Source organism: Calcarisporiella thermophila, assembly GCF_041956535.1.
Source record: "Calcarisporiella thermophila strain CBS 279.70 unplaced genomic scaffold VTP21scaffold_5, whole genome shotgun sequence".
Classification (NCBI taxonomy): Eukaryota; Fungi; Calcarisporiellomycota; class Calcarisporiellomycetes; order Calcarisporiellales; family Calcarisporiellaceae; genus Calcarisporiella; species Calcarisporiella thermophila.
In genome coordinates, this window is record NW_027192195.1 from 1,118,795 (window position 1) to 1,140,280 (window position 21,486).

General features: G+C 44.8%; 11 protein-coding genes and 2 non-coding genes across 13 annotated transcripts; 5 read left to right on the top strand and 8 right to left on the bottom strand.

The window, feature by feature from the left end:
* Positions 1-90: 90 nt before the first annotated feature.
* On the bottom strand, positions 91-3,063 carry VTP21DRAFT_9555 (uncharacterized protein; the record flags this gene model as incomplete). The annotated part of the gene is made up of 5 exons (XM_069400524.1): positions 91-1,761; positions 1,832-1,996; positions 2,074-2,489; positions 2,570-2,713; positions 2,811-3,063. 5 exons carry the CDS (start codon positions 3,061-3,063, stop codon positions 91-93), a joined length of 2,649 nt encoding a protein of 882 aa, XP_069254442.1.
* A 324-nt stretch (positions 3,064-3,387) lies between these two features.
* VTP21DRAFT_9556 (uncharacterized protein) lies at positions 3,388-3,717 on the bottom strand (the record flags this gene model as incomplete). Its single annotated transcript, XM_069400525.1, has 1 exon — positions 3,388-3,717. The coding sequence occupies one exon, from the start codon at positions 3,715-3,717 to the stop codon at positions 3,388-3,390; it is 330 nt and encodes a 109-aa protein (XP_069254443.1).
* A 596-nt stretch (positions 3,718-4,313) lies between these two features.
* On the bottom strand, positions 4,314-4,664 carry VTP21DRAFT_9557 (uncharacterized protein; the record flags this gene model as incomplete). The annotated part of the gene is made up of 1 exon (XM_069400526.1): positions 4,314-4,664. The coding sequence occupies one exon, from the start codon at positions 4,662-4,664 to the stop codon at positions 4,314-4,316; it is 351 nt and encodes a 116-aa protein (XP_069254444.1).
* A 103-nt stretch (positions 4,665-4,767) lies between these two features.
* VTP21DRAFT_9558 (uncharacterized protein) lies at positions 4,768-6,044 on the top strand (the record flags this gene model as incomplete). The annotated part of the gene is made up of 4 exons (XM_069400527.1): positions 4,768-4,989; positions 5,051-5,320; positions 5,396-5,667; positions 5,735-6,044. The coding sequence occupies 4 exons, from the start codon at positions 4,768-4,770 to the stop codon at positions 6,042-6,044; spliced, it is 1,074 nt and encodes a 357-aa protein (XP_069254445.1).
* A 422-nt stretch (positions 6,045-6,466) lies between these two features.
* On the top strand, positions 6,467-7,304 carry VTP21DRAFT_9559 (uncharacterized protein; the record flags this gene model as incomplete). Its single annotated transcript, XM_069400528.1, has 2 exons — positions 6,467-6,799; positions 6,879-7,304. 2 exons carry the CDS (start codon positions 6,467-6,469, stop codon positions 7,302-7,304), a joined length of 759 nt encoding a protein of 252 aa, XP_069254446.1.
* Positions 7,305-7,952: 648 nt separating this feature from the next.
* VTP21DRAFT_9560 (uncharacterized protein) lies at positions 7,953-9,812 on the bottom strand (the record flags this gene model as incomplete). Its single annotated transcript, XM_069400530.1, has 6 exons — positions 7,953-8,547; positions 8,603-8,806; positions 8,871-8,998; positions 9,072-9,171; positions 9,250-9,389; positions 9,702-9,812. The coding sequence occupies 6 exons, from the start codon at positions 9,810-9,812 to the stop codon at positions 7,953-7,955; spliced, it is 1,278 nt and encodes a 425-aa protein (XP_069254447.1).
* Positions 9,813-10,585: 773 nt separating this feature from the next.
* VTP21DRAFT_9561 (uncharacterized protein) lies at positions 10,586-11,138 on the top strand (the record flags this gene model as incomplete). The annotated part of the gene is made up of 3 exons (XM_069400531.1): positions 10,586-10,656; positions 10,714-10,893; positions 10,958-11,138. 3 exons carry the CDS (start codon positions 10,586-10,588, stop codon positions 11,136-11,138), a joined length of 432 nt encoding a protein of 143 aa, XP_069254448.1.
* Positions 11,139-11,618: 480 nt separating this feature from the next.
* On the top strand, positions 11,619-14,080 carry VTP21DRAFT_9562 (uncharacterized protein; the record flags this gene model as incomplete). The annotated part of the gene is made up of 9 exons (XM_069400532.1): positions 11,619-11,638; positions 11,701-11,789; positions 11,864-11,904; positions 11,975-12,049; positions 12,122-12,181; positions 12,249-12,825; positions 12,893-13,059; positions 13,130-13,381; positions 13,457-14,080. The coding sequence occupies 9 exons, from the start codon at positions 11,619-11,621 to the stop codon at positions 14,078-14,080; spliced, it is 1,905 nt and encodes a 634-aa protein (XP_069254449.1).
* Positions 14,081-14,316: 236 nt separating this feature from the next.
* Positions 14,317-14,388, bottom strand: VTP21DRAFT_t54. Its single transcript has one exon. It is a non-coding gene; the product is annotated as a tRNA-Ala (tRNA).
* Positions 14,389-14,466: 78 nt separating this feature from the next.
* VTP21DRAFT_t49 lies at positions 14,467-14,543 on the top strand. Its single transcript has one exon. It is a non-coding gene; the product is annotated as a tRNA-OTHER (tRNA).
* A 1,989-nt stretch (positions 14,544-16,532) lies between these two features.
* VTP21DRAFT_9563 (uncharacterized protein) lies at positions 16,533-17,789 on the bottom strand (the record flags this gene model as incomplete). Its single annotated transcript, XM_069400533.1, has 4 exons — positions 16,533-16,665; positions 16,732-17,128; positions 17,234-17,494; positions 17,573-17,789. The coding sequence occupies 4 exons, from the start codon at positions 17,787-17,789 to the stop codon at positions 16,533-16,535; spliced, it is 1,008 nt and encodes a 335-aa protein (XP_069254450.1).
* A 110-nt stretch (positions 17,790-17,899) lies between these two features.
* VTP21DRAFT_9564 (uncharacterized protein) lies at positions 17,900-18,244 on the bottom strand (the record flags this gene model as incomplete). The annotated part of the gene is made up of 2 exons (XM_069400534.1): positions 17,900-18,053; positions 18,117-18,244. The coding sequence occupies 2 exons, from the start codon at positions 18,242-18,244 to the stop codon at positions 17,900-17,902; spliced, it is 282 nt and encodes a 93-aa protein (XP_069254451.1).
* Positions 18,245-19,903: 1,659 nt separating this feature from the next.
* Positions 19,904-20,893, bottom strand: VTP21DRAFT_9565 (uncharacterized protein; the record flags this gene model as incomplete). The annotated part of the gene is made up of 2 exons (XM_069400535.1): positions 19,904-20,016; positions 20,092-20,893. 2 exons carry the CDS (start codon positions 20,891-20,893, stop codon positions 19,904-19,906), a joined length of 915 nt encoding a protein of 304 aa, XP_069254452.1.
* Between the last annotated feature and the right edge of the window lie 593 nt (positions 20,894-21,486).

Sequence of the window (21,486 nt, forward strand, 5' to 3'; positions counted from 1 at the left end):
CCCAAAGGCACGACCATTTTGTATATTATTGTGCATGAAAGCAAGATTAGCGGAGTTGAACCAACATGCATTCCCCTTAGCGTTAAAACTCTAAATCACCCATTCCTTGGTCACCACATCTATGTACGCGGCCGTCACATCCTCGCGTAGCTCCCGTTTAACCCTTTGCAATACTGCATTCCCTGCTCTGTCGCCTAGCGCCGAAAGGTTCAATTTGAGCTTCCAGGTCTCCCGCTCCTCAAGCGGAACATAATCAGGCACGCGCACCGACAAATCGAGACGCCACGTGTTAGTGTGGCCATGCCCAGCCACATGTCGGATAACGTACCAATGACCATCCGCTTCATTGCCTTTGGCCTCCACCAGAGCGGCGCGGGGCTTCTCCTTGGACTGGGCAAGGGGATCGGGGGCGACGTGTGGAAGTTCATCCTGGATCGACCAATCCAAAACGTGTGCGCGGAAACCAAGCACACTCCATGTGTAATCCCCTAACTCGGCCACGAGTGTTAGGTGTCGCACGTGACGGGTGGCATCGTAGCTGGAGTTGAACGAGTAAAGGTGTGGAATTTTGGGGGGAGGCGTGGCGTTGGAAGAGGCGAGCGGGAAGCGGTAGGATTCAATAAAGCTGGAGAGTGGGAACGAGATTTGCCAGTCGGCCGAGGCCGCTTGGGGCTCGCGTAGCTCTCCCTCAGAGAGGGACACCTGCTTCAATACGTCCAAGACGTCCCCCTTATCGTGCGAAAAGGGGGCGGCATCGGATCTTGCGATATGTAGACTAGCCTCGCCACTGGTGGCATTTACTAGGTGCTGTATGTAGACCTTTCTGGGATGCAAGGCATCGAATGGGGCGCCTCGTAGGGTGGCAAATACTAAGATTGCGATGAGGATCCACCCACTCAGGAGCACCAAGACTCGACGGGTCGTGTTCCGACCGTGGCGAAGCGAAAAGGCTGGTAGCAGCGGCGCTAAGACCCATGTAAGCCACCCAAAGACCGAGGCAATGACATGATCGGCCGGCGAATGTGCACCCACTCTTCCCATTAGCGGAACAAGCATATCCACCAACATCAGGCCATAATAGATGCCAATGCTGGAGATAAATGCAAAGCCAACCACATACACCCATAGGCCAATCGAATTTCGCGTTCTCCACTTCTTGCTTCCCACTCCATTCCGTGCCTCATTCAACCCAATCAGCAAGACAAAAAGAAGAGACACCAGCCAGGGCCCGAATGCGCTAGGGATCCTGTACGCGGACATGAGCAGGGCCCATAAATTATACACACCAGCTACCCCAATCAGGGTGACATGTTCAGCCGACAGCAGCCCAAAGGCCCCCCACTGATCCGCCAGGTACTGAACTCCTATGGAGCCGAGCGCAGAAGCCGGCGCGAACAAAACCCATCCGTACCACTCGCGTGAATACCATGTCATCGGTTTACCCATCTGTACCATGGCCAAGGCAACCAGGTTCGGTACGATTATGGCAGCGATGGCCCCCAAAATGAAGGTGGCCATGGCCACGCAATACGTGGAAAAGGTTGAGAGGAATGGCAACTTCTGACGCCGCACGATGTGAATGAAGAGCCCAAGGGAGACCAGGTGGGTGGCTAGATGCAAGCGAGACGCTATGCTCCAGGGATAGTCAATGAACGCCAGCCCAAAAATATCGAAGAAAACTAAATCGGAAACTGGTTCCACCTTCGTGAGAGAAGTCGCGGTCAGCTGCTCGACAAGGGCAAGCGTGTTCTCGCCCATATGCTAAGGAAGATGTGGAATGGAACGGGTAAGGGCGGGGAGGAGGAAAAACAACGAAACCAGGGGTGTGTACCTGAAGTGTTCCAGGAGCAATGTGGGCTATAGTGTCGAGTTGGGTGTGGTAGAGATACGAGTTTTTGTAAAGAGCCATATCGAGTCCGGTTAAGTTGCCGTAGTGGACAAATTGACGGAAATCGGTGTCCGATAAAATGATCCCAGTGCGGAACACGTCATTTGCCTGTGCGGAAAGAGAGGATTAGAAATGGGAGGTTATCTCGATCCTCTGAGGGCGCGTTAACCGCCTGCGGAGCCTACCAGCACATTCCCATGCGGATAGGGCACCTTTCGATAGGCCTCCACCACCTGCTTCGAATTCGCTTGGAAGAGAACCTCGCTTCCCGTGGTTCCACACGCCTCCAAATTCACCACTGCCCGAACCGTCTCAGCCAGCCCGTACTTTGTCACAAATGCATGGGATGCATCCTGAAGAGATTCCTCTGCGCCGTTAAACAAAAATACCGCGGCGTTTTGGCCGCCCCAACTCGGTCGCCGGCTCAAGACACGAATGATTTCGAGCATCACCGCAATCCCTGCGCCGTCGTCTGCCGCGCCAGGCGAGCCTATCATGGAGTCGTAGTGCGCGTTCAGTAGCACCGCATTTTTATTGCATTCTTCGCCGCAGGACATGCGAACAATGATATTGGTCACATTCGTGTACATTTTGAGCACCACTATAAACACAAAGTCATTCATGAGTAGAGTTAGAGAACTCGGAGGCAAGGAGGGCGGCTAAGAAGTGGTCCATAATTACTATGATGCATAAAGTCAAAGCGATGCGTTCCCGATTCCTCCTGCACGAAAACATCGAACTTCGTATTGGCTGAAAGCTGATACTCGCGTAGGCGGGAGAGGAGATATTGTTTGGCGCGCCCTTCTTCCGCCGTCCCGACAATTCCTGAAAAATATTGAAAATGGTATAGACACGTCTGGAAAATTGCGCGAGAGAGCGAAATTCATTCCAACGCATAAATGGATTCATCTTCAGAACTTACGTTCTCCTATTTCCTCCGCCAAGTACGTGACCGTCTCTCTCGCATTCAACTCGGAGAATCCCTCCGAATCCTCCTTTAGCACCGGCTCTGGTAAACGGTAATGCATATAAGAGCCAAACCATACTGCCAAAAACACAGTAATCAAGATAATAATGTAGGAGCGCAGCGGGGAGGATGCATCCTCGGGGGGAGATTTGGACGATGTCGGTGAAGCGAGAGGGGATGAGTTAGAATGGACTCGTTTGCGTAGCATATAGTCAAGGGGAAAGGGTGAGGGAGGGGATTGGGGGGAGTAGCAGGCGATGAGGCGATCGGGAAATCGAAGAGTTAAGAAACAAAGAAAGCCCAAGCTACTAAAGTTGGCATATGAAAGTTCTAATGAGAGAAGCTTTGTCTCCTCGTTGAAATTGTCCTAACGCGGTAATGTACGGGTTTTGGAGTACCGTTATGGAAAACTTTAATACTGGGCCTAATTGCCGACGCGGCCGCAAAGAGAGTTTGCAGCTGCGTCCACAGTTCCACGCATCCTCGGCCTTTCCCCTTAGCAACAGCCATGCCCTAGATAGGAAGTTTCGATTCAATTCGTGGGGAAACTTGGCTGCACTTGAACCATCTCAGTTTTCCGGCGGGCGGACCGCATTGGTGCTCCGCGATACAGTAAGATCCTGATCCCTTGGGAGCTTATGTATCGGGGCCTAGCCCGCGGGTGTTCTTTCATGAAGAAGGCTCGATCGTCGACGCGATAAAGGATGCATCCAAAGTTCTGTATGCTGAGGATGCAGAAGGGCCGGGCAAAGGGATCTAGCTTGGAGCCAAAGGGGCCCCAACTTGCTGGCCTTTGTGCCCCGACTTTGCAAAGGCTCGTGGAGCTTATTCTACCCCACTGTACCGGGCTTGACCTTACCATTATGAGAGTAACCATAGGCTGCCTGTGGATGGTTCGCCATCGTCATTGCATCTCTGTGCTCATTTGTAGTAGGCACAAGTGCCACCCGGTACTACCGATAAACTACGATCAATAGAAGTCCGAGGATGTGCTAATCGTGAACAGTGTCCGCCGAATGTCCAGTGCAATTGCAAGAGTGCGCTCTGATTTCCGGCTCCTGACCGGGAGTAAGCATTTCCTTTGTGAGTTACGTACTGGTTCAGACAGAATGCCTCTATGGAACAAAGTTTACACGTTCATGTGTAAAGGAGCTTATGCCTATAGGGAAATCCCTAGCTCTAAGCATTTCTCTGTATTATATCATTTGGGTTAAAAAAAAATCATGAGATAATCTTTGGTTGATTCGCAGTCGATGTTCTGAAATCACGGAATCTTCACCATCAACCCTGGCATTTCTTAAGCGTCTTACTATCCCATCCTTGATGGGCAACGGATATTAATGAAATAAAGAGACGATTAATTGTCCATAGTTCTTTGTGCCTTCTTAATGCTTAGCCGTACCAGCCACAGCACTCAAGCTACCCTGCAGCTCATCTGGAGCATATTGGGGAAGGAGGTCAGTCGAGACGGGCCGCAACCAAGTTGATGAGCGCGACCAACTCCATATAGATTAATTTCGTGTTATTCACAAACATGTGCCCCGATGGAGTATAGGACGGATGTGCTTGCTTGCTGGCCAACCAGCGCCCGCGCTCAGGATGACCGATGGAAGCCACTAGGCCGACAAGAGAGAGACTATCCCTCTTTGTCTTTATGGCTCGATGCTCCCCGCCTATCCTCAGCACCATCCTAGTTTCAAAAATGCCCGAGACTCCTGGGTTTTGATTAAAATAGGATGGCCGCGCATTTCCCTGCGGAGCTCTGTGATTGGCTGCCCCTAACTTAGTTTCCGTTCCAATTCGCCCCATGATTGAGGCTGCTAGGGTTAGATAGCAAGGCCAAGGGGAACTTGCTTAGTTTTCCTTCACTTTCCCCCTCCCCTTTCCATCCTTTAGATAGAGTAGAGCCAGCATGTCGAAGGAGGACGCTAAAGAATTTAAAGTCGCCTTCCCGGCAGATAATTCCTCTCCTCTCCCCCCATCACAGCTGCAGCAGCAAAAGCGAAGCGCCTGGGTAGATGCATCGCTCCCGATCTTCTGCCAATGTGCAGCAAGCATCTTGATGACCGTGACAAACAAATATGTTGTTTCGGGAACCGATTTCAATATGAACTTCTTTCTTCTGGCTGTGCAGGTGTGCTAACCTTTTGCCTCATCTTTCTCGAATGTTGCTTGATGCTGATCCCGCGATCAAGTCTATTGTAACAGTGTTTCTACTAGAGCTGTTCAAGCGTGTATCTCTGATCCAGTATCGTCCGTACAGCCACGAGGAAGCCAAGAGCTGGTTCCCGGTCACTGCGCTGCTGGTTGCCATGATTTACACCGGGAGCAAGGCTCTCCAGTACTTCCCGATCCCCATCTATACCATCTTTAAAAACATCACCATTATCCTTATAGCATATGGAGAGGTGGTCTGGTTCGGGGGCAAAGTGACGCAGTTGATGCTGGCCTCTTTCGGGCTGATGGTTGGTTTTCCAGCGTTGCAATGAAGATCTCCGTGCTCGATCCTTAGTCAATGACTTGCTATTGTTATCTGCTAGGTCCTGTCGTCCGTGATTGCAGGGTGGTCGGATGTCGCCGAGATGCTCTCGCAGAACATTGTGCGCATCGATCTCCTCGCTGGCTATCTGTGGATGTATGCCAACTGCTTTTCCACGGCGGCTTTTGTCCTCTATATGCGCAAGCGTATCAAGCTGACGAACTTTAAGGATTTCGACACGGCCTTTTACAACAATTTACTCAGCATCCCGCTGCTGGTGGTCTTGACTTTGATCTTCGAGGACTGGAGCGAGGAGGGTTTGGCGCGCAATTTGTAAGTGATTTCTCCCCTGTTTTGAGGTATCTCCTGATTCACGAGCTAAGCCGGGATTTGCTTTCAGCCCCGAGGAGTCCAAGAACTGGCTCTACATCGCCATGATCCTCTCGGGCACGACCGCCTTTGCGATTTCGTACACGAGCGCCTGGTGTGTGCGGGTGACCTCGTCCACCACCTACAGCATGGTGGGTGCCCTCAACAAGCTGCCTGTTGCCGTGAGCGGGATGGTGTTCTTCGGTGATCCCGTCACCGTGCAAAGCGTGAGCGCAGTGAGCGTCGGGTTCACTGCTGGAGTGGTCTATGTGGTCGCCCAGGAGCAAAAGAAGAGGGCCGAAAAGAGTCAGCTCCCTCTGACCGAGAAGGAGGATAAATGACGTGTACTTTTTTTCGTTTCTTCCCTGTACTCTATTCATTGGTATTTCTTCATTTCTTAACACCTTAGACCTTTTTCTTAACGAGGAGTTAGAGTTTCTGACGGAGGAGATCTGAGTGGTTTAGAAAGGAAATGGAAAATGCTCATGGCGCTGCTTATAGCGCGAAAATCAAAACCCATTGGGCCGAGTTTCTCAGCCCAGATGACGGTGGCTTGTGGTAATACAAGTCCTTGACATGTAAGAGAAAAAAAATCCGGAAAGGTTGCACCCCATATTCTATTGAATTTTTGGGGGGAAGGGAAATAAATAAGTGATCGAGAGGATTCCAATTTTAATACTCCATCTCCTCTTCATTCGCGACTTTTTTTTGTGGAATTCCCCAGTGTATTTATGGCAGCCATTCTGCATTGCTCTGAATAATAATGCCGTTCCAGCTTTTCCAGCGTTTCCGACGCAATCATGCTCTTGAATGCATCGCCCACCTCGACATCCAATCCCTTACCCGGCTTCCTCTACTGAAGGGCCAATATTTCGTGGAATGGCGGCTGCTTGAAGGGGGAAGCACCTCCGCTCTCCTCAACACCGCATATCAAACGCGTGGGCAAACGAAGAGGGTCTCCCTGGAGAATTATTGTGCCCACTGGGATTCGCACCAGAAAACCATGATTCGGTTGGGCATAGGCGTGGATGGAGAGCTCCTGCCACTGCGCGCGCAATTCACGGTGACGCAGCTGGTTGAACGAGAAAAGCCGCAGGTAGCTAGTCTTGAGCTTGACATTAATGATCCTCGGATCCTTTTCCTCCATGGATATTTACATTCATTGCTTATTTTAGATCATTGGCCGTCTAATTCTCAACCTTGCTGAATACGTAATTTTGCATAAACAGCCCACCAAGTTGGATGAATCCCAGCCTCCCCGGAAATATCGCCTCGATCAGTGCTATTACCCGCGTGCCACTCTGCATCTCGGAATTCGTGTCGAGCAAGTTCCATCCTCCACCCCGCTCGCCTACAAAGTCCCCCCGCTTAACCGACGGATGATTATACCCGACGAGCGTGATCTCGTTGAACTTTTGGGGCAGGAACGAGATATTATTGTGGCAGGAGGCAAGCGAATGAGGGCGAGAGAACTCGTCCATGATCGCTTATGGAGGACGTTCGCCGGCGAGGCAGCTGACGACGACCTCTGTCTTAGGGGTCATAAGGGCCTGGATAAAAAGCGCTATGCACGACTCTCCTACGCGGAGAGCGCAATCTGACACATCTCTTCTTTGATCGAACACGATCTCCCCTCTTCTTCTCTTCTGTCCACGCCCCCCTTTCTCTCTCTGTCTCTTCAGACTTTTATTTTGTGCTTTACTATTGTGTAAATACGCTTTTATTCATCTTTTTTTCTTATATTTTCCTGCGAGTGTTCCGTCATGAATGCGTTTTTTTTTTTTGGTTATTTTATTTTCCTTTCTTTGCTATGTCCCTACTTCATCTTCCCATTTTGGTGTTTATGTATTTGCCTAGTTTTTTGCTGTTGGTTAACGTTTTTCTGCATTCTTTTTTCACCCAAAAGTTTCAAGAATATAGGTTGAAGAGAAAACCAATGAAGAAGAAAAGAGTCAATGGCTAGTGGGGGAGAGGGGAGAAGGGTCTGCTTCTTCGTAGTAAGAATCTGTGGGCAAGCGTGACAAAGGGTCCTGCGAGAGATTTGCGTCTCGGAAAAAAAAAACGTGAATAGACAATAATAACATTGAAGATAAGCAAGAGAAAAGAAATATCGACAAAAGAACGCGCAATACAGTCGGGAAAAATATGTATAATTAAAAAAGGCCAGCGTATATACTACTATAAATACTAAATAAAGCTAAATAGGGGATTTGAAGACGGCTCTTCTACTATGGCTAGACTGCTCTAATCTATAGAAATAGCATGCTCACGTTTGGCACGCCCAGCTCCGGCTTCTCGCTCACCACGCCAACGCTGTCATTCTTCACGCCATCCCAAGACTTGCATCGGTAAAACCCACACTTGACGCCCCAAGCGTCCCTGCACACCCAGCAGAATCGGTGCCCACACTGCAAACAGTCCACTTTATTGCATCCGTCGTCGCGCTGGATCAGGACAGAGCATCTTGGGCACGTACGACTATTCTCGAGCTTCCATCTTAGAGAGGCTAGATCGTCCTCGGAGGACGTGGGTGAGGAGAGGTTGGCGGCATGAAGGAGTTGCTGGTAGAGATAGGCTGAGCAGGTGAGCGAGAGATGATGGGTTGCAGCACCGCACTGTAGACAAAGAGGCTGGAGGCATTTCGTGCAGCTTGCCTGAGGAAAGGAGGAGATGTGCTTAAATTGAAGCTGCGTCCAAGTTTCCGGGTGTTGTTCAAGCGAAATAAGGCGGGAGGAGATGTGGTTCGCGGCTTTGACGCACTCTCTTTCTCGCGCCAGGCCGCGCCGTAATAAGGAGGGCTCTTCCTCGCCCTTCACATCTCTACTCATTAGGGCGGATCTTATGCTTTAATAACGAGCCGCATTTTTAGATACACAATAGAAAATCAAGGAAACTCCACCTGCAGACCACGCTGACCCATCGTCGTAATTCATCCGAGACGTAGCCATAGATATCCTCCACTCTAGGTAATCCTGAGACTAGGTGGGCTCGGAAATCATCATTGAAGCGTGCGAGAAATGTATTCGCATGCTCCTCATCGGCATGATCGTCGGTGTAAATGACAAAGAAACTATAGAGCAACTCTGCGATTTCATTGAAGCAACTAACAATGGCTCCAAGTTAGCTCTCATCGAATGGTTTCTTCCAGTGGTAAGTATTTTATTCACCGCTCACGGTCCCCGTGATACACTTGTGCTGCTGGCACTACATTGGCGCATACCTGGCAGTAGCGTTGGCATGCGCGAAACGGCTGATTGTACTTATTGTATGTCTCGACAACCGAAATGTCAACGTACTGGTACAGCAGCCACATTAGGATGAGTCCTTCACCAGTCATTCATGTAACATGGGAAAAAAAACTTTATTACCTGGCTCCATTCATGAGTTGGGATGATGTCTTGACAAACGGGACAGGTAATTTTGGAAATACCAAGTCCCCATGAACTGGAAACCACCTCAGTGAAATATCTAAGCCCATGGACCAGGACGCCAAGAATAATTCAGTCAAGCTGAAAATGACACCCCCAGCACAAATCCTCTTTATACCTTGTAATACATCGATGGCAGAATTGGTCTTTGCAGCTCCGCAATGTCATGCTGCAATTCCGCTCGAAACAGATGGAGCAGAGCTCCCGGAAGTCTTCCCATTCAGCTTTGTATTCGTATTCAGGCATTTTAGTAACTATCTTTATTCACTCCAGGGAAAAAAATGTAATGAAATATATATTGGGGTTGAGCCAGCTGTATGCAAACAGAAGTATTATAGGGCGAGTAAGTGGTATAGTAAGAATGATGAATCTTCTAACTGGAGAATGGGAGATGTAGAGAGATAAAGCAAAAAGGAACTTGTGTTCTAGCCGCATTGGAAAGAGTGGCAAAAATATTGGACCAGATCACGCGGGTCTCAACTCACGTGGCTTTGTTCGTCATCGACACTTCATTTTACGTAGAGAAACAATGAGGAGAGATGAGTTAGATTTCTGGCAAATATAGATTACTTGTTGGCTGCCGATCAACATGGTCAGCAGGCTGGCCTTCCATTCCACCTGTCGCCTCTTTTCAATGGATCGGAGGCAAATGATTTCGATTAAACCATCATGTCCCGACATTGAAAGGCAAAATGCAAATGAAAAGTATGCCATATATCGCATCGATGATAACGGACGCGAATATCGCCTCTTCTCGAACACCTACACCTCATATACGGAAGCCCAAAAAGAAGCTAATCAATGGGCACAGCGAGGCCATAAACAATACTATTTTGTAAAGAAAGTCTCTTCGTAAGGTCGAAGCAATGTGCTGCCGTAACACTGGCAGTGTTTTTGTAAATATTTCCACAGAATTCATTTCAACAAACGCGCCATTTATCTGTAACATAAACCCTTTATTTAAATGGTTTTTATATTCATTAACCAGCTGCATTTCATAGCGGCTTATGAGCTTCCTAAAAATCAAAAGACACGAACTTAATTAGTAAAGAGGATTCTAACCAATTCAGTTAGATGGTTTTATATCATTTTCAGAGAGATTTTATCTCATAGAGGGATATTTCCTCTTCGAAGAGCTGGGTTAGAGCAAAATGTTCTCATCATGATGATATAGGAAATTCTGAAACGAAAATAAAAGGAAACTTACATTAGGTTTCCTTTCCGGAAAATTGGCGCGGTAAAAAGTAAGAAAAGGGGATATATATGAGAATGAAGTGAAATAACTAACAAAGAAAAGGAAAAGTGTTAAATGATATAAACAGTTCGAGTTCGCTCTTTTATATTCGCAGTAGAAGTAAATAATACCTCGAAGTGAGACGTCATCCTTATTGGGCCGTCACAAATGTACATACGATTTTGCCACATTGACCTTGTTTACTCGACTGCCTATTACCATGGCCTCAACGGAAGAAATGCAAGCCAATGAGCAGGGAGATCTCGACACCCTAGTAGAACTTGAGAACATGTACTATATGACTTGACTTCCATTAAGTAGCATACGAGTTCATTTTTCGCCTTTTAGGTTTATGGAGCAAGGCAGAGATGAAGGTTTCGAGGCTGGAGAACGAGCAGGAGTAATCGAGGGCCAGGTATTTGGGTGTGAGAAGGGATATGAACTGGCACTTGAGGTTGGTTACTATGCCGGGTGTATGGAAGCTTGGCAATTAGCTGCATCGCAACACCCTAGCAAATTTTCCCCAAGGTAATGGATCAATGGTTCATACTAGGATTACGGCTAAATAAGCTAATCTAGATACATTGTACAGAACTCTTAAAGCGTTGTCATCTCTGAATGCGGCCATCGAAGCTTTTCCAAAGGAAAATAATCTGGATGTAGATTTCATGGAATTGGTAGAGAAAATACGAGCGCGATTTAAAGTGCTCATGTCTTTACTGGGGTCTCAACAGCGGTTCAAGGAGGAGAAAGAAAAGGGGATTAGCTATTGACGAAGAGGCCCGATATTTTATGATGGTATCTTTCTAGATTGTTTATTATCTTGTAATATAGTAAAGTATATCCTATGTGTCCTACTATTGGTGAATCGTAAAGTTTATGGTTTCCATATGAATGGATATTGAGGTGCTTGGGAAAGCATCCGGGCACCCTCTCGAACGGTTGGAGTTAATAAATTTCTCCTATCCAAGTAGATTTTGCACTATTGAGACTCTTTCTCATGAAGTATCTATGGAATTTAATATCAACATTCTTTGCATCTGAAAATTGGTACCGCACTGTCATATCAAATTGAAACGGTCTATTCTTTCTTTTTTTTTGGCACCTTATTTAATTTCAACCTTTCTCGCATACAACACACACACACGCTCATACATTCAATACACATTCAATTTTGCTTTTCGTACGCATAGCTCGTTGTCCTTTCTTGTTCTTCCCTTACACCCTTTCCCTCTTTGTGCAATAACTCTTTGATGGAAGCATACAAAGAAAGGTCCCAATTACCCGGAAGCAGGACTACTTTTCACTGAGTTACTTACCAGATCTTGATTACAGATTAGGGCATTTTGAGTTTATCTTGGACGAGAAGCAGAATGATATCCCAATTATTGATTTGAAAGGGTTCCGAAGGCTATGTTTTAGAGGTATGTATACTCTAGGGTTACACACCTTGCCCTGGAGTTTGGCTAAAACGATCTACTCTGGTTGCTCTCATTAGGAATTCCCGACAAGCCTGGAATACGCCCAAAGTGTTGGAAGGCAAGTGGGCGCTCATTTTTGAATGAATACTTTTTTCATATTAATTTTTATTTTTCTTTTTGCCTAACAGCTCTTGATGGGCTACCTACCCCCAGAAAAGCGTTCATGGGAAAAAGTACTGGCTGATAAGAGAGCGACCTATTATGTGAGCATGAGCTTATCCAGTTAAAGACGAGTTTCTCTGATTAATTCTTCTATTCTTCTTTTTTTTTAATAGAATTTTGTTAGGGACTTATTTGTAGAGCCAACTGGTGAAGAGCCCACGGTTGAAGACCATGTATGGATTTGCTCAAACAATGCGTATTTATTCTATTCTCCTTTAACAAGTGCAATTATCATGTTAGCCACTTAACTCTGCGCCCGACTCAAAGTGGGCTACCTTTTTCCAGGACAATGTTATTCTTGAGCAAATTGATAAAGACGTCCGACGTACGCTTCCTGATTTTGCCTTTTTTCAGCTTCCTGTGCCACGCAGCGACCTCTCTCCTCTTTCGCCCAGAATACGTCCCACAAATAGCGATGAAAAAGTGAGCGATATGCAACTAGCTGCCCCTTGTGCCTCTCTCGGCACTGCTGTTGAAAGTTCTTCTCAAGTTTCACCCATCCGCACCCGACGAGCTCTCTTTAAACGCATACAGCACTTGAATAAGGATTTCGGAGCGCGTGAGAGACCAGCACCCAAAAAATCATCCCCCCGGCACTCCATTGGTTCACCCCTAAGTCCCGATGACTTAGCGGGAGCAGACCAGACAAGCCAGGAGGACGGTGATGAGGAAGTTGACCTGCACTGGGAGGCCATCGAAAGAATTTTATTTATATATGCTAAACTGAATGCAGGCGTTGGATATGTGCAAGGAATGAACGAAATATTGGGGCCGATTTATTATACAATGGCAAATGATACAGATGAGAAGGCGAGAGGTATGCTTTCATCATCGATTCCTTTCCTTTTGTTCCAACTTATGTATATATCCGAATGTCTTTATAGCCCATGCCGAAGCCGACTCGTTTTTTGTGTTCACCGCGGTAATGGGGGAGATCATGGACCACTTTGTGCGCTCCCTGGATTCGGATGCTAATAGTGGAATTGGGGCAACAATGAAGCGGCTAAATTCGCGGTTAAAACAGCTGGATCTGGAATTATGGGAAGATATGGTAGAGCCTTAGGTCATCCGCTCCAATTTAAGGATATATTGCTTATCACCATCCTTGCTTTGTGGTTTAGGAGCGTAAATCGCTTCAACCGGCATACTATTCTTTCCGCTGGCTCACGGTCCTCTGCTCCCAAGAATTCAGTCTTCCCGACGTAATCAGGCTTTGGGATAGCCTCTTTGCCGATAGCCGTCCAAGTGGAGGCGATAGCGAGGGACAACAGCGCGGGTTTGAATTTTTGCTCGATTTCTGTTGTGCGATGATCATTTGTGTAAGGGAAGAGTTGATTCAGGGGAGTTTTGCTGAAAACATCAAGCTTTTACAGGTAAATATCTTGGGCCGTAGCAAACAATTTGTATCACTCATTCAGCTCACGGCATTTTTTTTTCGATGCTTTAAGAACTACCCTATCAACGACGTGGCTATAGTCCTCCAACAAGCATACAAGCTGCGGGATATCCGTCTCTCAACGGTTAACATGGAGGAACCCATCCCACCAGAATCAAATAGTACAGAGAAACATAAGCTAGAGAATGAGAAGGCCGCTGACCCAGATAAGTCAAGAGACACACGAAGAGAGACCGTGGATGAAGCCACCAGGTATGCTGAACTCGAAAAAGGAATGACACTACCCGACAACACCACCCTCGCTGCGAACAATGTCCCTCGTGGTAAGAACAGTCTCAACTCTTCGCCCACAAAGAAACTCGGCTCCGCGATAGGAAACGGGTTGGAGTCACTGAGAAAGGGGAACAATAACTCTATGGAAGAGATTTGGAGAAATCTGGGATGGTCTTCGTCACGCGAAGAAAAGCCGCTCAGTAAACTGTGGAATCGCCCGCCGACTGCAGCTTTACAAAAGGAGGTTGCGACGGATACAACGCCGCAGAGCAAGGCCGCCGAGCGTGCGAGTGCGACAGCAAATCGAGCAGCGTCGGCAGCTAGAAAGGCTTTGGTGGATGGGCGAGGGTTCTTCAAACGAATGGGCAAAACCTTTTCGGGGTCTAACGAACCATCCGGATAGTTCCCACTAATTTATTCTCATCACGCGGTAACATAATATCTCTCGATCTATTTTATCTAACCACTGACTCCATTGTTAATTGTGTGTGTGTTCCTATTGTAATATATCTAATATAATGTTCATCTATATAATGTTTGCTGGGATTCATGGAAATCAGAAATGGCCGACCAATTTAGTGCCGCTGTTACTCCTCGTTTGGGAAAAAAATGTGTGCTAAAAGTAAAACTCAAAAATTCTGGACGTTCCGGGAATTGAACCCGGGGCCTTCTGTATGCGAAACAGATGTAATACCACTATACCAAACGCCCAATCATTGAACTTTGTAATCGTAATGTAATAGCTGCGGATGCAAATCACGTGATAAGTTTCAGCATTTTAGGAGAGATGGGGGGGAGGGTTAGTGTAGTGGACTATTCCTGGGATGCCGATGAGAACGGCGTGGGTTCGAATCCCACTTCCCCCACCAGCACTTACTCTTAGTTTGTGGCTGCTATCCACTTGATCAGAAGCTGAGTCTTGATTATTGAAAAGATCGCCCTTACGATAAGTACAAAAGATTACATCGGTTTCACGTACATGCTATTCACGACAACTACGATACACGCATATCGATTGAAAGTCTATCGATCAAGGACCTATATCTCGTTATGTTAAGTCCATTGACATTAACTTCATGTAATATATGGAAATTAAATAAAAAGTTTCCATTGAAGATCAAAAAAAATTTTAGGAGAGATGGATCCAAAGAATACAAAATGCGCAAAGAGAACGCATACCACCGCCATGGTATCACTTAGCATCCATATTCTTACGGAACACTACGTCTCAAATTATTTAGACATAGGTATACTCACAACCGACTACGGCAAATAGAAGCTGATGAGAAGAGATGGCATCTGGCCAAGCATATACCATGCGTGGCGGGAGCTGGATGGGCAGCTAGATATCGACAGAAGAATTACGCCGATGGAAGTCTTGGCCCTACCGGTCAACAGGAACAAATACTTCCTTGAGAGAGGTCAACCACTGCAATCTCGTGGAGAACAACATGGGCTCTAGGTCCTGGGTAACTTCTTCATAACACTTAATCCGACATTTCCAAGCACGGAACTCTTTAAATTATATCCCATGTTTTCTAGTACTTAATAAGCTTGTTCGGAAGCACATTTGTAATATATATTAAATAAACCACAGGACGCAAGTTCCCGCTTCCTTAGAGGAAAAAAAATGTAGTGGACTAACCTAGGGATGCCGAAGGGAACGGCGTGGGTTCGAACCCCGCTTCCGCCACCAACGCTCTCTTCTAGCTTGTGGTTACTGTCCACTTGATCAAGTTTGAGTCTCTATTACTGGAAAGATCCCTCCTACTAAAGTAAAATGATTACATCGATATCACCTACACGCTATTCACAACAATGATATATGCCTATCGATTACCGCCTATCGATCAAGATCTATATCTCATTAAGTCCGTTGATATTAACTTCATGTATTATATGGAAATTAATAAAATTATGTATAGAAAATACGTATTCGATAACTTAACATTCATCGTTATCGGTGTGTGTTTCATACACGTTAGGGACCACGATCTCGGAATTATCCCAGCAAAGATTAGGTAGTCTTGTTATTGCAGTACCTGCGGCCCTAACGATGGCGAGGAGGAACGTAATTGTAAGAGCCGCATAAGAATATCGATGTTTACTGAATTTAACTTAACTTTTGTTAATCTGCTTATTGTTCTTGTAAATAAAATATTATAAATAAAAAGCTTTAAAATAAATAATGGATAAAATAATTTGTAGTATCGCTATTTTTATATATTTTTTTTAAAAAAAAGACGTTTTCTGTAAACAAAATTCCCATATTATGCATGACATTAATTGATACGTGCAAGAATTGTATCACGAGCAATTTTCATGTTTTTACCTTTGCTTTAATTTATTTTACAACATTCAATCATTTTCTATTTTCTGTATAGTAGGTAGCGTGTTTCACTACAGCTCTCACATATGGCTTCTGCTCAAGTTATTTCACATCTCTGCTGGCCAATGAAACGAAAACATATTTTTTAGAATTTTACAGATATTTTCTATATTACTTTTGGACTTGTATAGAGAGTTATATTTTTTACAAGGTCAGTAGAGAATTAATTTTCAATATTATTCAACTACTTATCCTCAGATGTTGGAGTTGGATCCTCTTGTGATGGCTTATCCACCAGTTTTTTTTGAAAGTCTATAATGTCGGATCAATAAACTCACTAGAAGAGTTGCTCCAGCGAGTGCAAGATTAGTGAAGTTAACCAACCGGATGGATTGTAAGTATGAGTTCAACACAGTTGCTTGCTGTTCTTTCGTCAGAGTAAGAATGTAAATGTAATTTGTTTTGACGCTGTTGGTATCAACATTTGCGGGGAGTACACCTGCAGCGCGTCGAGATTCTAGGAACTTCACGAAGAAACAAATTTAATGCTGAATAAAATGCTGACTAGCGAGTTGTTGAAGACAGAAGACCCAATAGCAATCCCAATCATGTTACCGGTCGCACGGAAAAATTGTGTGAGGGCAGATACTAGGGAAACACTAGGAATAAATTTTATAGAAAAAAATGAGCTCATTGCCTCTATCCGAGAATTAGAGGGATCCTACGCTTTGTATTCTACTGCACTCTGCGCAGCAGTAATTAAAGGCTGCATGATCAAACCATCCCCGGCACCAACAAGAATTAAATACCCGATCTCCTGCGCTCGTGTTGTGTTTTCATCAAGTAAGGTTAGCAAACCCATCCCGACTATTGTGATTGAAGTGCCTATCCAGAGAAGGAAGCGATAGCGACCTGTGAATGCTGTAAGAAATCTAGCAATAATTGAAGTGACTACGACTGCAAACATCATTCGGATAAGCTCCAAGCCAGCTGTGGTGGGTGAAGCGCCTTTGACCATTTGAAGGTAGACTGTTATGTAGGTAAACATTCCAAAGAAAGAGCCATTAAAGAGAACTTTGTAGATAAGGGCGGCGCTCACAGTTACATGTTTAAACACGTGGGCTATTAAATTTTTATATGAATAATGTGCAATGTGTGTGAGGGGGAAGGGGGGGGGGAGAGAACGTCAGAAATCGTGATAATAATAAAGTGTTTGATTTCACTTACTGGAAATGACGGGTTCGACTGCCACCTTCATTTCAATCCAAATGAACACGACAAGCATAATACTGCCTGGAATTAAAGTGCCGAGCATAGGACCACTCGACCATTCGTAGTCATTTCTACCCCAGCTAATTGCTAGAAGAATGCCCACTAAACTCACTGAGAGCACATCACATCCATACCAATCGATACGTCGTAGTTTCTCCGAAAGTGAACCTTTAACGGCCGGGAGCTTCAGTGAGTAAAGGAGAACAAGCCCAGATACTACACCAAATGGAACATTGATGTAGAAAGTCCATCTCCACGAAACGTGGTCAGAAAACACGCCTCAAAGCAAGAGACCAATTATTGAGGAGACGGCAAGTACCGAACTATTGAACCCTTGGTATTTCCCTCGATCTCGAATCGGAACCACGTCAGAAATAATGATAACATCCATTGTTGTGATACCGCCAGCACCGATTCCCGCGATGGCACGCCCAATTGCCAGTGCGGCCATGTTAGGAGCAGCCCCGCAAATTAGGTTTCCAACTTCGAACATGATAAGGGCAAACAACATGGCTGCAGAAATAAAGTTGAGTGGGTTGAGTCCGGCAGTGGGTGGGCAGAGGGCCAATGAAAAACGAAGCTTCTCCTACCATTGCGCCGGCCGAAAATGTCAGATAACTCTCAGAACATCGGTTGATATAAAGTCTGAGTGAGCATAAATGCATTGGTGAGCCAAGATATCTGATTGAGCGAGTGGAATTCTTCGACAATATTAGGAACACGGGTTGCGACTATGAGGGAGTCGATGGCCACGAGGAAAGTAACTGTTGATATACTATACCGTGACAATCAAATTCATTATCCACGCAAAAATGGAGTTTAGAAGTATACTCCTTACCATGAATACACAATCATAAGTTGTCGAAATGGCAAGAGTCTTGCCTGCGAGCCTTCTATTAGTTCCAGGTCTATTTCTTTCTGAGTGTTTGTTTCGGTATCGTTGCCAGTAGAACTATTCTCATTCATTTGTTCAATCTCCAATCCATTTACACCATTTTTTCGAGTTCATCACGGTTGGTATGTTTTACACTTGCATCATCATCTGCCATTTCTTTTGTATTTTTAAAATTGTAAAACAGGTAGAAATTGTAAAATGGATCACTATTTTTATACTGATTTTAAGTTCCTGAAGATCCGGGCTCTAGTTTACACAAGACCACATCTAAGTAGTATAACCACAATTCCTCTGCAAAGATGGCATTTAACGGCTAAGAAATGTTGCAATGCGTGGAGCAAAACACTAATTTGCACGTGGAATAGTGATCTAGGTTGTGGCCCAAAAATAAAATCGATAATCTCGTGCGTGGTTATTCGGGATGCTTCAGTGATTTTATTTCTCGCTAATGTTGGTGAATCCCTCGGTAATTTAAGCGGAGTCGAAGATGAAGAGACAAGCGGCTCTTGAGAACAAAACTGATTCGGGAATACCTGGGAAAATGTTTTCTCCTTTTATCCGTAATACCCCGCATATTGACTGTAACTCTTCAAAATGTGTCCAGCCAAGACACATTTGCTGTACCTGTACAGGATTGAAAAAAAACAAAGATAATGTTTTGGGTTCACGCGATTACGATTTATAAGAAGCAACAGAGAGTAGAGGATATGATTAGATTAGAGTGAACCCAATCAAAAACAAAAAAAAAAATCGTTTGTTTTGTTATAAACACGAGATTTCTAAATAACAAAACAAAAATGAAAAATATACGAAGCTCTTAAGTATATGTTATTTCTAACAAATATATAATGTCATATTTGTGTATGTATTATATACATGAGAATTACCTGAGGGCCACCGAGTAAATCACAATGCCATTGAATGAGATCTTAACCAATACAGTATCTTTTTAACTGTATCAATTTAGGGAATATAATCTTTGGGTGTAAGATAGGTTTTAGAAGAGCCGTGTGAGAAACGAACTATGAAATTACATCTTAGCGTTTTGAGCTAATATTTCTCATTGAATAAGATAAGCTTCGCTATGGCAAGTTATCGACTACGTCAATCTTTATAAATTGAGTATGGTGGGGAACAACAAGAAGTGTTCAGATGATCCCTGACAGCTTTTAACTTATCGAGTGGTTTCTGGTTATTTTGAATAATACAAGAAAATGCAAGCTACAAAATTTAAGAACATTCAACCAGTCGATCTTTACTCAGGGGTCGCTTTAGCATTCTAACCCTTTGCATTACACTCATGGCCTTACCACATAGTATATCATACTCGCATTCCATCTTGAATTTCCTGCAATCCACCAGTGCCTCTTGCCTATCCATTAAAATACGTATTATGCCTTAAACTTGATCGATTTCGACTTGCCCAAACTGTTGCGTGAAGAACCCAAGTGCCATGGCCAAGCAGTTTGACTACGAGCTACAACGAGGAGAAGTTTAAAAAAGGAGGATGCAATGAAATCGACTGGAAAGAAAGTTTTATCGACAAATGGACAGGGGAATCTGGTTGGATATCAAAGAAAAACTGATTCAATTTTGAGTGATGGCTTGAATTTATTGAAATTGTGAAGGTATTAATCTACTGATGAGGAGAGAAAAAGAATGCAAATTATCTGAAAACAAGAGTAGGAATCATAACACTGGGGAAAAGACAACTCTATGTAAAAAAGAAATTATTTCGTATTTTTCTGCTTGTTCCAAAGTTTGTGAGCAGAGCACACTGCGGATATGAAGCCGCAGATTGCGTAGAAACCATCAGAGAACTGACACTGAAAGAGATCATATCCTACACACAAGAAATCCACATTATTGTTGTTTGTTCGTGTTTTGTAAAGTTAACGAAAATCAAGCCGAAACTTACCACAAAATCCTAAATCACACATCAGCTTCACAAAGGAAATATCCGCCCAGTACAACTTCTCGCCCACCTCTTTTCCTTTCTTCTGTTCTCTGCGCAGCCGCGCAGCCTCTAGCCTGTTTTCTCGTAAATCAATCAGAATACTTGTAAACCAAAGCCGATATGACCATGGCTCCGCACGTTTGGCAGTTGCAGGGGTGAGCACCCCTATACGACCAAGGCAGTAGAGATCATCCGCGAGGCAATTCCCGAACCCAACAATAGCATTAATCCACCCTAGGTGATAATCTATCCAAACATTGGTCCATAATGAGCCCGGTGGAGGTGGGATCCGACTACCCTCGAGGTATTCAGCTAGGACTGCATAGGATTCAATGCCATGCCCTAGACGCAGGATTTTGCGGGTTGTCGAAAAGTTGGAGATAAGGGAGGAGAGCCGTTTGCGTAATTCCTTGAAGCGAACGGTATTTTGCTTGAGAACATAAATTAGCAGGAGCTTACAAAAGTATTGGATGAGTTTCAGCGTCTTGTCACGACCGTCGGTGAGCACGAGCATGCGGCGGAATATGGCGAACGTGGATGGGGAGGGTTTCTTTGCGGGTATAGGCGAAGATGCTGCGAGATGGATGCTACTCTTTTCATTCAGAGGAGGTGTGGGCGGGTGCGATGGAATGGCCATAATGGAAGGATCCCCTATATGGTTGAGCTTGTGGATGATGAAATCAGGGGATGAACCGGAATTTTTCCTTTGATGATGGCAGTTTTGAATCTGGAGACCCTCTTTTACAACCGCATGGGGAGACATTCTACGAGGGTTGAATGGCTTGCTCTGCAGAGCGCAAAGAAAAACATACAAGCAAAATAAATAAAAAGCACTTGCTCGTGTCAAAAAGGTCGGTGAAACTTTGGCTTGTATTTCATATTCTAATTTTATTTCCCCTTCTTCATATGACAGTAAATACATTATACTCCTCGCATTACATAAAGAGAATTCCCTCAATGCCGAAAGTTTAAACTCGATTCTGCCTGGGTCTCCATTCACCTCATTTCTTCTTTCTCGTACCCAAATGTCGATTGCATAGCTTGAGGATGGGTTCTAAATAAACAACTAATATATAAAAAATACCACCCCATAGCGGGACCTATTTTCGCTCGGCCTTTAAAATAATAGATTAATACCAAGGAAGCTTATTAATGATATAAGATCCTGTTGCGTTACAAAGAAATTTTCTTTTTCTTTGTATACATTTATTGATGAACAAGTATTGAATAATGGTATAGTCAAATATCATTGTATTTTTCTCTTTAATTGGCAAACACAAAAGCCGGGAATCCGTCCATCAACGCGTTGTGGATTTTCTATCAAATGCTATTGAACATCGAAAATACGTGTGACCA